This window comes from Hyperolius riggenbachi, chromosome 4, assembly GCF_040937935.1.
Source record: "Hyperolius riggenbachi isolate aHypRig1 chromosome 4, aHypRig1.pri, whole genome shotgun sequence".
NCBI classification, from domain to species: domain Eukaryota; kingdom Metazoa; phylum Chordata; class Amphibia; order Anura; family Hyperoliidae; genus Hyperolius; species Hyperolius riggenbachi.
Genome location: NC_090649.1, coordinates 449,820,248 through 449,832,476, shown reverse-complemented (window position 1 = coordinate 449,832,476; position 12,229 = coordinate 449,820,248). Strand labels below are relative to the sequence as shown.

General features: G+C 45.4%; 1 protein-coding gene across 6 annotated transcripts in view; it reads right to left on the bottom strand.

Moving 5' to 3' along the window:
- Positions 1-12,229, bottom strand: part of DAAM2 (dishevelled associated activator of morphogenesis 2) — a 290,157-nt gene that overhangs the window by 73,021 nt on the left and 204,907 nt on the right. For all 6 annotated transcript variants that reach the window (XM_068232717.1, XM_068232719.1, XM_068232718.1 and 3 more), the window contains 4 exons: positions 10,060-10,198; positions 9,043-9,101; positions 7,899-8,083; positions 2,314-2,625 (listed from right to left, as the gene is read on the bottom strand). In XM_068232717.1, coding sequence (XP_068088818.1) covers positions 2,314-2,625; positions 7,899-8,083; positions 9,043-9,101; positions 10,060-10,198 — 695 coding nt within the window. The remainder of the gene's footprint in view (positions 1-2,313; positions 2,626-7,898; positions 8,084-9,042; positions 9,102-10,059; positions 10,199-12,229) is intronic.

The following is a 12,229-nucleotide window of genomic DNA, read 5'->3' as shown; positions in this document are numbered from 1 at the left end:
ATCCCGGTTTTGTTTTCTGTGTATAAGCTTAAAAAGTTGGTTTAATGTTGTATTGTCTCAGCTGAATGCCTTTCACAGAGTCTGACAGTTCTAAACCATACTTTACACTATTAACCTTAAGTGACATGTTACATGATGAGATAGACATGGGTATGTACAGTGCCTAGTACACAAATAACTATGCTGTGTTCCTTTTTTTTTTTTCTCTGCCTGAAAGAGTTAAATACCAGGTATGTAAGTGGCTGATTCAGTCCTGACTCAGACAGGAAGTGACAATAGTGTGACCCTCACTGATAAGAAATTCCCCTTTTTATCTCTTTCTTGCTCTCAGAAGCCATTTTCTGCTAGGAAAGTGTTTTCTAGTTGGAATTTCTTATCAGTGAGGGTCACACTGTAGTCACTTCCTGTCTGAGTCAGGACTGAGTCAGCCACTTACTGTGCATACCTGATATTTAACTCTTTCAGGCAGAGAAAGAAAAAAAGGAACACAGCATAGTTATTTGTGGTCTAGGCACTGTACATACACATGTCTATCTCATTATGTCACGTCACCTCGGGTATCCTTTAATTCAAAAGCTGTGCTCTGCCAGGCAAGTGTTTTATGGCTTTATTTCCTTGTCAGAGGATTGCGCTATAACCCTGGCTCCCCTGTTGTTTGTATGCTTGGCACTGTACATACACATGTGTATCTCATGTCACATGTCCCCTCAGGTATACTTTAATCAAGCTAGACATTAAATGTTGCAAAGGCTGGAAGTAAATGTAGGTTAATCTGCTGAGCAGGGTTAGTCCATACTGAACATTACGAGAAATAATAAAAATGGCATCCTGGTACAGTACTAAACATCTTGTCAACAAATAAATAAATAACTTTTGCCACTTCAATAATATTCACAAACCTACAGGAGCTTTAAAGCTGAATACACCACCAATATTGACTATTGAGGGCTGTGATTAGCCCCACCCCTTGTAAAACAGCTCTTCCCCTTCCTGCTTTCTTGGGCTGCTTGCTGTTGGCCCATTAGTGTGATGGTTAGCCTCAGAAAGGCCAATCAGGTATCGGGAAGGGAACTGGGATTGTGTTAGAAGAGGTAAGATTTCATTTTAGCCATTGAGTAAGGTCAGTATCCAGGAGTGTATGAGATGAGGGGCTTCAAGGTCTCTCTGCAATGTATGTGAGGCACACACAGGCACTCATGGATCATTGGGATAGATTTACCAAAGCATTACCAATAGTCTTTTTTTTTTCTTCTTAAACAGTTCTAACCAGCAGGGGGAACAGTCCTGCATGAAAAGAAAATTCTTAAATCCTACTTAATAGCGACTGTTTAGCATGAATTTCTAAAACTGCACTACCATTAAGAAAAGTGCAAATCCATCCCTAAACAGCCACAGATTAAGAAGTGCTTAACAGCACTTCTACAGCTTGTGCAGTGCAGACTAAATATGATTTGTGAAGTGATCCTCCCACTGCTGAATCCTGTGAAGCTGTTCTGTGCTAAACCCTTCCAGTGATGGGCATTGATACAATACATCAGATGTATTGGTTAGTTGGTTACCTTAGCAACAGCAATTTCCCTAATACACTGCACTGTCTGAGAAACCTTCCTAATGCCTCCTATTAACCTCTCTGGTGTTCTGGGTAATACGTACATAAGTACGCATTACCATTTTTGTTAAATAATTTTTTTTGTTCTTACTGTAGCTAGCAATACGCTAGCTACAGCAGTACGCCATGTTCCCCCACCCCGCATCCACCCACCCAATCCCCGCCGGCCATACTTACGCGTCCGAGATCCCGCGAGAAGCGTGATTTCCTATCGTCGCTTCTCCCGTCACCATGGTGATGATCAGACATGATGTCACAACGTTATGGGGAGTTCCGATCCTTCCCATAGCGCAGCCTGGCGGTGATTCGTGATTCGCCAGGCTGCGCTCGGCGTTTCGGGGGGGGCAGCCCCTTTAGCGGTGCATCGCGGCGAATCGGCAGGGAGCAGCGGCGATCGGACAGAACCTGTAGCTAGCAAAGTGCTAGCTACATGTTCTGCAAAAAATTGTAAGTGAAAAGACCCTCCAGGGGCTGAGCAATCCACCTTGGCGTACATGGATGAGCTCAGCTAGTCCATACCGCCAAGAAGGTTAAAGAACAGTTTAAAAAGGAAACTGCACTATTTGGTGATATGTCTGAGACAGTTCTGCATGGAAAACTGAAATCTAAAAACCTACCAATATTTTTTCTCAGACACTCTTGATAATTGTCCCCCAGTAAGTTCACCATCTGGCAGTCTGCTACAAGAATACAATGGACTGTACCTCATTCAGCTTGGACCAGTTGAAAGACTTCAGTGGGTGTGACGGCTGGGGGATCGACTTCTTCCTCAAGTTTATTCCAGGGTTGAAGGAGCTGAGAGGAGGTGGTGCCATGCCCATTCCAAAGAAAGGTGGAGCCCCAGGTGGAGGAGGAGGGCCTCCAGGGGGTGGAGGAGGAGGAGGGGGAGGTGGGAAACCAGGAAAAGAGAGAGGTGGTGGTGGAGGGGGCAAGTTTTGAATTAAAGATGGAGGGAGAGAAATTGGACCTCCTGGAGTAGGAGGTGGGGGAGGAGGGAAGGAAATTGTGCCACCATTCTGAAAAATACACAAAAAGCAACATTTGTGGGATGCTAATGTTAAATAAACAATGTATTGTAAAACAGGACACCAGTGTTATGTGCTAAAACACGCACTCCCATTCCAGCTCTCCTCACAATTTTCAGGTACACAAAAACAGTTCTTTGTCTGGTTAGCGGGCAGCGAGAAATCATTGTGAAAGGGCTCTACCCATGGATCTTTAGTGGTAGCTCATTGGCCCTACCCTGGTGGTGAGCTCCTCTTCCTGTGTGACAACCCCCTGGCAGGTGGGTAGGTCCTCATCCTGGTTGACACCCCTTGCACTGGTGGGGAGGTTCCCTTCCGGCCTGACACCCTGCACTGATGTTACACAATTTATTGGCGGAGATTTAATAATGTTAAAACGTAACTTTTAATAAATCATTAAAAACTAGTCCTGAAACTGGTCATAAAGTGACTAGTGACAACAAAGAGGAGAGGAGGGGGAGGCACTATAGTCCTAGTTATTGCTCAATATCCACAATTGTGATACATACATAAGGATATGAATTCCTCTCCCTCGCTATAAACTGTTTATATTTCACATCAACCCAACATGTTTCACCCCAAATGGGAGGATTTGTCAGGGGAAAAGTGCTCAGCGTAAGAGTGCTATGTGCAAAAAATACATTTATATAAATGTATGGTGTCACATAACGATTAGCCTTTCCGCTTTATCACCCTGCGCTTTTGGGGAGGACTCATTCCCTGCATTGGTGGCGAGGTCCTCTTCCTGCCTGACACCCTGCACTGGTGGGGAGGTCCTATTCTTGTGTAACACCCCCTATGCTGGTGGGTAGGTCCTTTTCCTGTGCAACACCCCCGTGTGACTGCACTGGTGGTTGTTTTCCTGTGTGACTGCACTGGTGGTTGTTTTCCCGTGTGACTGCACTGGTGGTTGTTTTCCCGTGTGACTGCACTGGTGGTTGTTTTCCCGTGTGACTGCACTGGTGAGGAGGTACTCTTAAGGTGCCCATACATCTAGTGATGTATGAGTAGATCAACCATGAGACAGATCTCTCTCTAATCGAATGTAATCAGAGGGGGATCTGTTGCTGGCCCACACACTGCAGACTGATTCCATCCAGCATGAAATCTATCAAGAATTGGCCTAGAGACGATTCCTCCACCGTCTTCCTGACCACCCCTAAATGTAAATGTTCCCCCTGATGCCCATGCTCTCTGTAACCTCACCTGTTCACTGACGGGATTCCTAGCCTCCTCCACGGTCACCACCGTTGCTGCGAGTGTCTGTACCACGTAGCACCAGGGCGGCCCATGTGGTGCAGACACTTGTGTATAGGGCAGTGATGGTAGAGGAGGCCAGGCGTCACGGCGGCAGAAAGGTGAGATTTTAAACCACTGAACACGGTCACGGGGGGACATTTTACACCTGGTTGGACACTGGCCAGGGGTCTGTCAGGTACATCGGTCGTTGCAAACTGGAATGCTGTTACCACCGCACACCTGACTGAGCACTTGCAACTGAGACTTTCCAGCATGTCCGCTTTCTGACAATTTTGGCCTGAAACCGTTCAAATCATTGACTGGGCAGACATGTCGCGGCACTGATTTTTAATTTTATCAAATCGTATGGTCGATCCGCCTGCAAATTTGATAGCTGTACGGCCACCTTAAGAGCATAAAAGTCTCCCACTAATTATCTGAAGTAATTTAGGTGAGATCTCTCCAGTGGCGTAGCTATGGAGCTCTGGGCTCTGGTGCGAGTTTTACATTGGGCCCCCCAGGCACTCTATACGTAACACTTGATGTGGCACAACAAAACCTGTCAAGGTCATCCACAGTATTAGAGGTGCAAGAAGCAGTGCTGGGCCGAAATTACGCATTAGCGTAATTACGCATCGTAATTCACTACAAATGCACCGTAAGCGTTACGTGTAAGGTTACGGTATTACACGTAATTAATTACGCATAGACCGTAGGTTACGTTATTACGCGTAACAAATTACGCGTAAGACAGTAAACTCCTATTGGAATTACACAGTCTGCCGTAATCGCGTAATATTACGCTCCCGTATAATATAAAAAAGCCGCCGACTTTAAGGGTTAATAGCAAAGCCCCCTTAAGTGCTAAGAGCCTCAAATTTGGAGAATATATTAAGGAGATCAGAAGGAATAAGAGGAAATTTTTTTTTTCAAAAAGACCTTATAGTTTTTGAGAAAATCGATGTTAAAGTTTCAAAGGAAAAATATATACATTTAAAAACCCGCCGACTTTAACGGTTAATAGCAAAGCCTGCTTAAAATTTAGGAACACCAAATTCCCAGGGTATATTAAGGGGATTAGTGGGAAAAAGAGGAAATTTTTTTTTTCAAAAAGACCTTATAGTTTTTGATAAAATCGATTTTTAAGTGTCAAGGGCAAAAATGTCTTTTAAATGCGGAAAATGTCAGTTTTTTTTGCACAGGTAACAATAGTGTTTTATTTTCATAGATTCCCCCAAGCGGGAAGAGTTTTACTTACTTCGTTCTGAGTGTGGGAAATATAAAAAAAAAAGCGACGTGGGGTCCCCCCTCCCAGACCTCTTTAACCCCTTGTCCCCCATGCAGGCTGGGATAGCCAGAATGCGGAGCACCGGCCGCGTGGGGCTCCGCACCCTGACTATACCAGCCCGCATGGTCCATGGATTGGGGGGTCTCGGAAGGGGAGGGGCAGCCAAGCTTTCCCCTCCCCCTCCGAGCCCTTGTCCAATCCAAGGACAAGGGGCTCTTCTCCACCTCCGATGGGTGGTGGAGGTGGAGGCCGCGATGTCCTGGGGGGGGGGGGGGTTCATGGTGGCATCTGGGAGTCCCCTTTAAAAAGGGGTCCCCCAGATGCCCACCCCCCCTCCCAGGAGAAATGAGTATAGGGGTACTTGTACTCCTTACCCATTTCCTTTAAGAGTTAAAAGTAAATAAACACACAAACACTTAGAAAAAGTATTTTAATTGAACAAAAAACATAACCACGAAAAAAGTCCTTTAATATTCTTAATTAACCATTAATACTTACCTGTCCCTTTAAAAGCCAGTTCCCACGCAATATCCTCGGAAATTGGCTAATCAGTTACAATGTAACAAAGTTGTTACAATGTAACACTTTGTTACTTTGTAACTCCACCGCACCCGACGTCACTCGCCGCTCACCCGCCGCATACACTTACACTAAGTCCCCGCCGGCTCCCGTCGTCCACACCTGTCACCCATATACATGCTGGCACCCATGGGTGCCAGCATGTATATAGGTGACATGTGGGAGAGGCGGGGAGGGCAGCGAGAGCCGGCGGGACTTAGCGTCCTGCACGGACCACAAAGCTCTGAGCTATATAGCTCAGAGCTCTCTAAGCATCTTTGTATTTGGGCTCCAAGGAGCCCCATTGGTCCTTAGCAGACCAATGGGGTTCCTTCTGATTTGAAGGAACCCCATTGGTCTGCTAAGGACCAATGGGGCTCCTTGGAGCCCAAATACAAAGATGCTTAGAGAGCTCTGAGCTATATAGCTCAGAGCTCTGTGGTCCGTGCAGGACGCTAAGTCCCGCCGGCTCTCGCTGCCCTCCCGCCTCTCCCACATATCACCTATATACATGCTGGCACCCATGGGTGCCAGCATGTATATGGGTGACAGGTGTGGGCGGAGTGGACGGCGGGAGCCGGCGGGGACATAGTGTAAGTGTATGCGGCGGCCGGTGGGTGAGTGGCGAGAGACGTCGGGTGCGGTGGAGTTACAAAGTAACAAAGTTGTTACATTGTAACAACTTTGTTACATTGTAACTGATTAGCCAATTTCCGAGGATATTGCGTGGGAACTGGCTTTTAAAGGGACAGGTAAGTATTAATGGTTAATTAAGAATATTAAAGGACTTTTTTCGTGGTTATGTTTTTTGTTCAATTAAAATACTTTTTCTAAGTGTTTGTGTGTTTATTTACTTTTAACTCTTAAAGGAAATGGGTAAGGGGTACAAGTACCCCTATACTCATTTCTCCTGGGAGGGGGGGTGGGCATCTGGGGGACATATTTTTTAAAGGGAACTCCCAGATGCCACCATGAACCCCCCCCCCCCCCAGGAAATCGCGGCCTCCACCTCCACCGCCCATCGGAGGTGGAGAAGAGCCCCTTGTCCTTGGATTGGACAAGGGCTCGGAGGGGGAGGGGAAAGCTTGGCTGCCCCTCCCCTTCCGAGACCCCCCAATCCATGGACCATGCGGGCTGGTATAGTCAGGGTGCGGAGCCCCACGCGGCCGGTGCTCCGCATTCTGGCTATCCCAGCCTGCATGGGGGACAAGGGGTTAAAGAGGTCTGGGAGGGGGGACCCCACGTCGTTTTCTTTTTATATTTCCCACACTCAGAACGAAGTAAGTAAAACTCTTCCCACTTCAGGGAATCTATGAAAATAATACACTATTGTTACCTGTGCAAAAAAACCTGACATTTTCCGCATTTAAAAGACATTTTTGCCCTTGAAACTTAAAAATCGATTTTCTCAAAAACTATAAGGTCTTTTTGAAAAAAATTTTTTTCTCTTATTCCCACTGATCCCCTTAATATACCCTGGGAATTTGGTGTTCCTAAATTTTAAGCAGGCTTTGCTATTAACCGTTAAAGTCAGCGGGTTTTTAAATGTATATATTTTTCCTTTGAAACTTTAACATCGATTTTCTCAAAAACTATAAGGTCTTTTTGAAAAAAAAAATTTCCTCTTATTCCTTCTGATCTCCTTAATATATTCTCCAAATTTGAGGCTCTAAGCAATTAAGGGGGCTTTGCTATTAACCCTTAAAGTCGGCGGCTACCTAACATTGATCCATGCGTCAACTTTTCCGCTTGGGAGCATGGCCTTACGCATTAATTGCTAGTAGGAAATTACGCGTAAGGCAATAACGTAACAACCTGCATTACGGTATTCTTACGCGTAATTGCGTAAGGGCTATGCGTAATTACAGACATTAACCGTAAATAAATGTCTACGCCGTAAGCGTAATTCCGTAATGCGTAATAGCGTAAAATTACGCGTAATGATCCGTAAGCGTAGTTTTTTTCCATTACGCCCAGCACTGGCAAGAGAGGGATGGGGAAACAGTTTGTTAATGATTACTACTATTCAGAGCATCTATAGAAGTGATTATTACCAGCACAGGATCAATAAACAGCTAATACTTTGGTTGAGGAAGAGCCCCATCATGCCCCTTTGGCCCAAGGGCTCCGATGCGGTCGCTACCTCTGCAACCCCTATTGCTACGCCCTTGGATCTCACCGAGAGCTCGTTCAGCTGAGCCATGAGTTCCGTCATCTGATCTCGGGCGTGTCGCAGCTCGGCTGACTCCTTCTGAAGCTTGTCCTTCATCTTATTCAAGGTCTTCATCATGTCTTCCTTCTCCTGAGTCTTCGTCTCACATTCCCTTTCCTTCTTCTCCAGCCGGGAGGAAAGTTCCGTGTGTTCTGGGGAGGATAAGAATCAGACTCCACCTGCTATGCTCCAGATACCAATCGATGCCAGAAACCCAGCATAAATTAAAAAACGCCTTGCAACACCTGCAAGGAAACCTAAAGCGAGACTCATACAGAGGTTGCTGCTACAAACCCATTGTGACTTCTGGTCACTGTGACACCCGGGGCTGAAATCTGAGGTAATGGTGTCACACGGGAAGAAAGTGAGTGACATCCATTAAAACCTGGCAGAAGCTCTGTATCTTTACCCTCTTAAAGAGAAACTCCAACCAAGAATTGAACTTTATCCCAATCAGTAGCTGATACCCCCTTTTACATGAGAAATAGAATGATTTTCACAAACAGACCATCAGGGGGCGCTGTGTGACTAATTTTGTGCTGAAACCCCTCCCACAAGAGGCTCTGAATACCGCGGTACTCTGGGCAAACTGCCACAATGTAACAATGTTCACAGACAGGAAATGGCTGTTTAAAGCTGTCTGTAACAGCCAGAGCAGCTAGAAACAGCTACATAACTTGCCCACAGTAACAATGTCACCATGTAATACATGTCAGAATGTGAATCTGGGAGAGGAAAGATTTTACAATGAGCAAACACTGACTAAATCATTTATACATAATTATTGTAAAAATGAAGCACTTTTTTTTATTAAATTATTTTCACTGGAGTTCCTCTTTAAACAACATTTTTTTTAACTTCAGTACACTGTACTCTCGGTCTCAGTCCCATATACAGTCTGGTGGTCTAGTGCTTCCCTTCTCTTCCCTACACAAATCCCTGGTGTCTAATGGTCCCTCACACTCCCATATTCAGTTCCCTGGATTTTGGTGGTCCCCATCTCTGCACTATACATTTCCCTGGCTACACAGAACTTTTATGTATAATCACCTAAACGTTAAACCCTCCATCTCCTTTCATGTCTCCAAACAGCTCCACGAGTAATGCTTACCTTTCCTGAACCTCTCCGCCTGCTCTCGCCATTGTCGCACCTCATTCTCATTCACCAACCTGCAGAGTATCAAACAGAGCTGTTAGGACACATGTATGCTTAGAATATTTCAGAGCAGCCAATACACAGATACTCGACGAAACCGGTCAGGTGGAGAGATGGCAGCTTGACTGATATTGTGGGCTCTAACATTGCGCTTTCACTTGTCTGGTTCCATTGTCGATGGACACAAATGTAAGTGTTTTTTACTGCATATTTGTGTCTGTTAAAAGTATAGTAGGTTAAAAGTATATGGCATGAAACGGTGTGCATTACCTAGATGCTTTCTTGTTGTTAACATTTTTACTGATTAGGAGTCTGGTAAATATCGGAGTTTGAGGTGCTCATGGACCACCAGAGAAGTGTGTAACCTAAGTGCCTTGAGAACTTATAGTCTGGGTCAGGTAAGCAGTTAGTATAAGAGGCTGAGGACCAACAGGATTGCCAGGCAAAGTGCATTGTTTAAAATGAAATAAATATGTCAGCCTTCATATATCTTTCACTTCAGGTGTGCTTAAAGGGAACCAGAGAAAAACAAAGCTTAAAAATGAAAAAAAGATTTTATACATACCTGGGGCTTCCTCCAGCCCCATAAGCCTGGATCGCTCCCACGCCGCCATCCTCCGCTGCCTCTATCGCCAGTACCGGGTCCCGTCACTTCTGCCGGACGCGACCAGTCTTCCGCATGCACAGGGGCTCCCTCCAGCTCTGTACGCATGCGCCTGCGCAGTACGGAGGGAGCGCACTGCGCTTGCGTTGACTGGCTTGACTGGCCGAAATGGCGGGACCCGGTACCGGCGGACAAAGGCAGTAGAGGACGGTGGCGTGGGAGCGATCCAGGCTTATGGAGCTGGAGGAAGCCCCAGGTATGTATAAATCTCTAATGTTCGTCATCTCTGTTTCTTTTTAAAAAGTGCCCAGTAGATGAGCAGTCAATGGAAAGCAGTTATGGGACAATCAGATGGAGGGTAGACTTACATCTTAATAATGTTCTTGACGTTGAAGTTCTCCAGTGCGGTGACGTCCGGGTCTTCCCCATTCTCATCCTGCAGGACGATCTGCTGTAATACCCTGTCCAGGAGCTGCCAGTGCTGGAGGTTACTCCCATTACGCTTGTCTGCAGCCGACAGGAGAGAATGAGGCTTATTTACCAAATAGACGCAATAACCCAGAGAAATTCAGGAGAACTAGTCACCCATTAGCTAATCCAAGAATGTTCACAATCCAACGCGAAGTATAACCTGCCTTCTTCAAACAGAAGGTACTTGATAATTCGGCTTTAAAGGACATCTGAGGTGAAAATAAACCGATGAGAAAAACAATTGTATCTATCTTCCTCCTCCTATAAAATGAATTTTTTTAGATATCCGAAAGTGTTATTTTATATTTAGATCTAGTTTTTAAGCTTTTACTGTTTCATTTTCTGTGCTCAATGACAAATTCATTGAAGTATGCTAGAGCTCAAATCTATGAATAATTGACCCTCTTTATCTTTTTCCTGCTCTCAGAAGCCATTTACTGACAGGAAAGTGTTTTATGGCTGTAATTATTTATCAATGAGAGTTATGCTATAGTCTGACCCAGTCCGACCCAGTCCCGACCCGGACAGAAACTGTCACTTGCATACCTGATGTTTAACTTTTTCAGGCAGAGAAAGGAAAAAAAGGAACACAGCATAGTTATTTGTGTGCTTGGCACTGGACATACAGATGTCTATCTCATCATGTCACATGTCACCTCAGTTGTCCTTTAAGGGAGTACATTTTGAAATCGTAATTACATGTGGCCATAATTGTGAAATGTAACACAGAATTTCACGTAATTGTAATTAGCAGATTACAATCATCACTAGTGAATTCACAGTACTCTATATTGCAGCACTGAGACAGCTAACGGCTAAAGGTGGCCATACACTGGTCGCTTTGCCATCAGATCGACCAACAGATAGATCCCTCTCTGATCGAATCTGATCAGAGAGGGATCGTATGGCTGCCTTTACTGCAAACAGATTGTGAATCGATTTCAGCATGAAATCGATTCACCATCTATGAAGCTGCCAAACCCCCCCCCCCCCATACAATACCTGATCCGGCCGGCGCAAGTCCCCCGATCTCCGCTGTCTTCTTCTCCGCGCTCGGCTCCAGGGCTCCAGCTTCACTGTACTTCCTGCCTGGGGAAGTTTAAACAGTAGAGGGCGCTCTACTGTTTAAAATTCCTGTCGGGACAGGAAGAAGTGAAGCCTGCCGGAGCCCAGCAGGGAAGGAGCAGCGGGGACACGCGCCGGCGGAGCAGGTAATGTATTGCCGCTAGCGTCGGTCGTCGGACATTTGAACGCCGCTATAGATGCACTCCCGACCCGCCAGCGATCGAGCGAAATCTTCCGCATGGACAGATCAACGGGAAAGATTGATTTTGCACGGAAATCGATCGTTCGGTCAGCGTTTGCGCAACGATTTCACAGCAGATTCGATCACAGTGATCGAATTTGCTGTACATCGGCGGGAAAATCCGTTAAGTGTATGGGTCCCTTAACTGTGATTTTGGTGCTCTTGCAGAGGAAGTGATAAGAGATCAACTAGTAGAAAAAACAAACAAAGCAAAAAAAAATCTCATGCAATGAATGCAAGTCAAACTAAAAAGCCTGTAGCATAAGCAAAAATACTCAGTCAGAGAAATACAGGTGCTGTACAGGCTATGAAGCCAGAATCTGCTTCTCCTGAGATGAACATACGGGCTCAAACAAGGGTGTAATAAGAAAATGGCCTAAATTGCAGCATTTCTGTTTTGCCTGACTAGAAATACAGAGTGAAGATGCCGCTAATGTAGAGTTGGTAAATCCTGTAAATAAACCTAATGCCGGGAATACACGGTACTCGATTATGCCACCAGATCGATTCCCCGCTCGATCCTGCGGGCGATTCTCTTATATTCTGTTCGTTTTCCTTATCTTTTTCCATTGTCCTCCATGCAGTATCGAGCGCGGAATCGATCCAGTGGGTGATCGCACATGTCGAAAATTATCAATCGAGCCATCTAATGGCACAATCGTACCGTGTATACCCAGCATAACACAAAAAGGGACACTGAGAGCCCAATATAGCGTAGTGTGTACTGGTGATTGGGTATGATAAAGTATTATATTTGTATA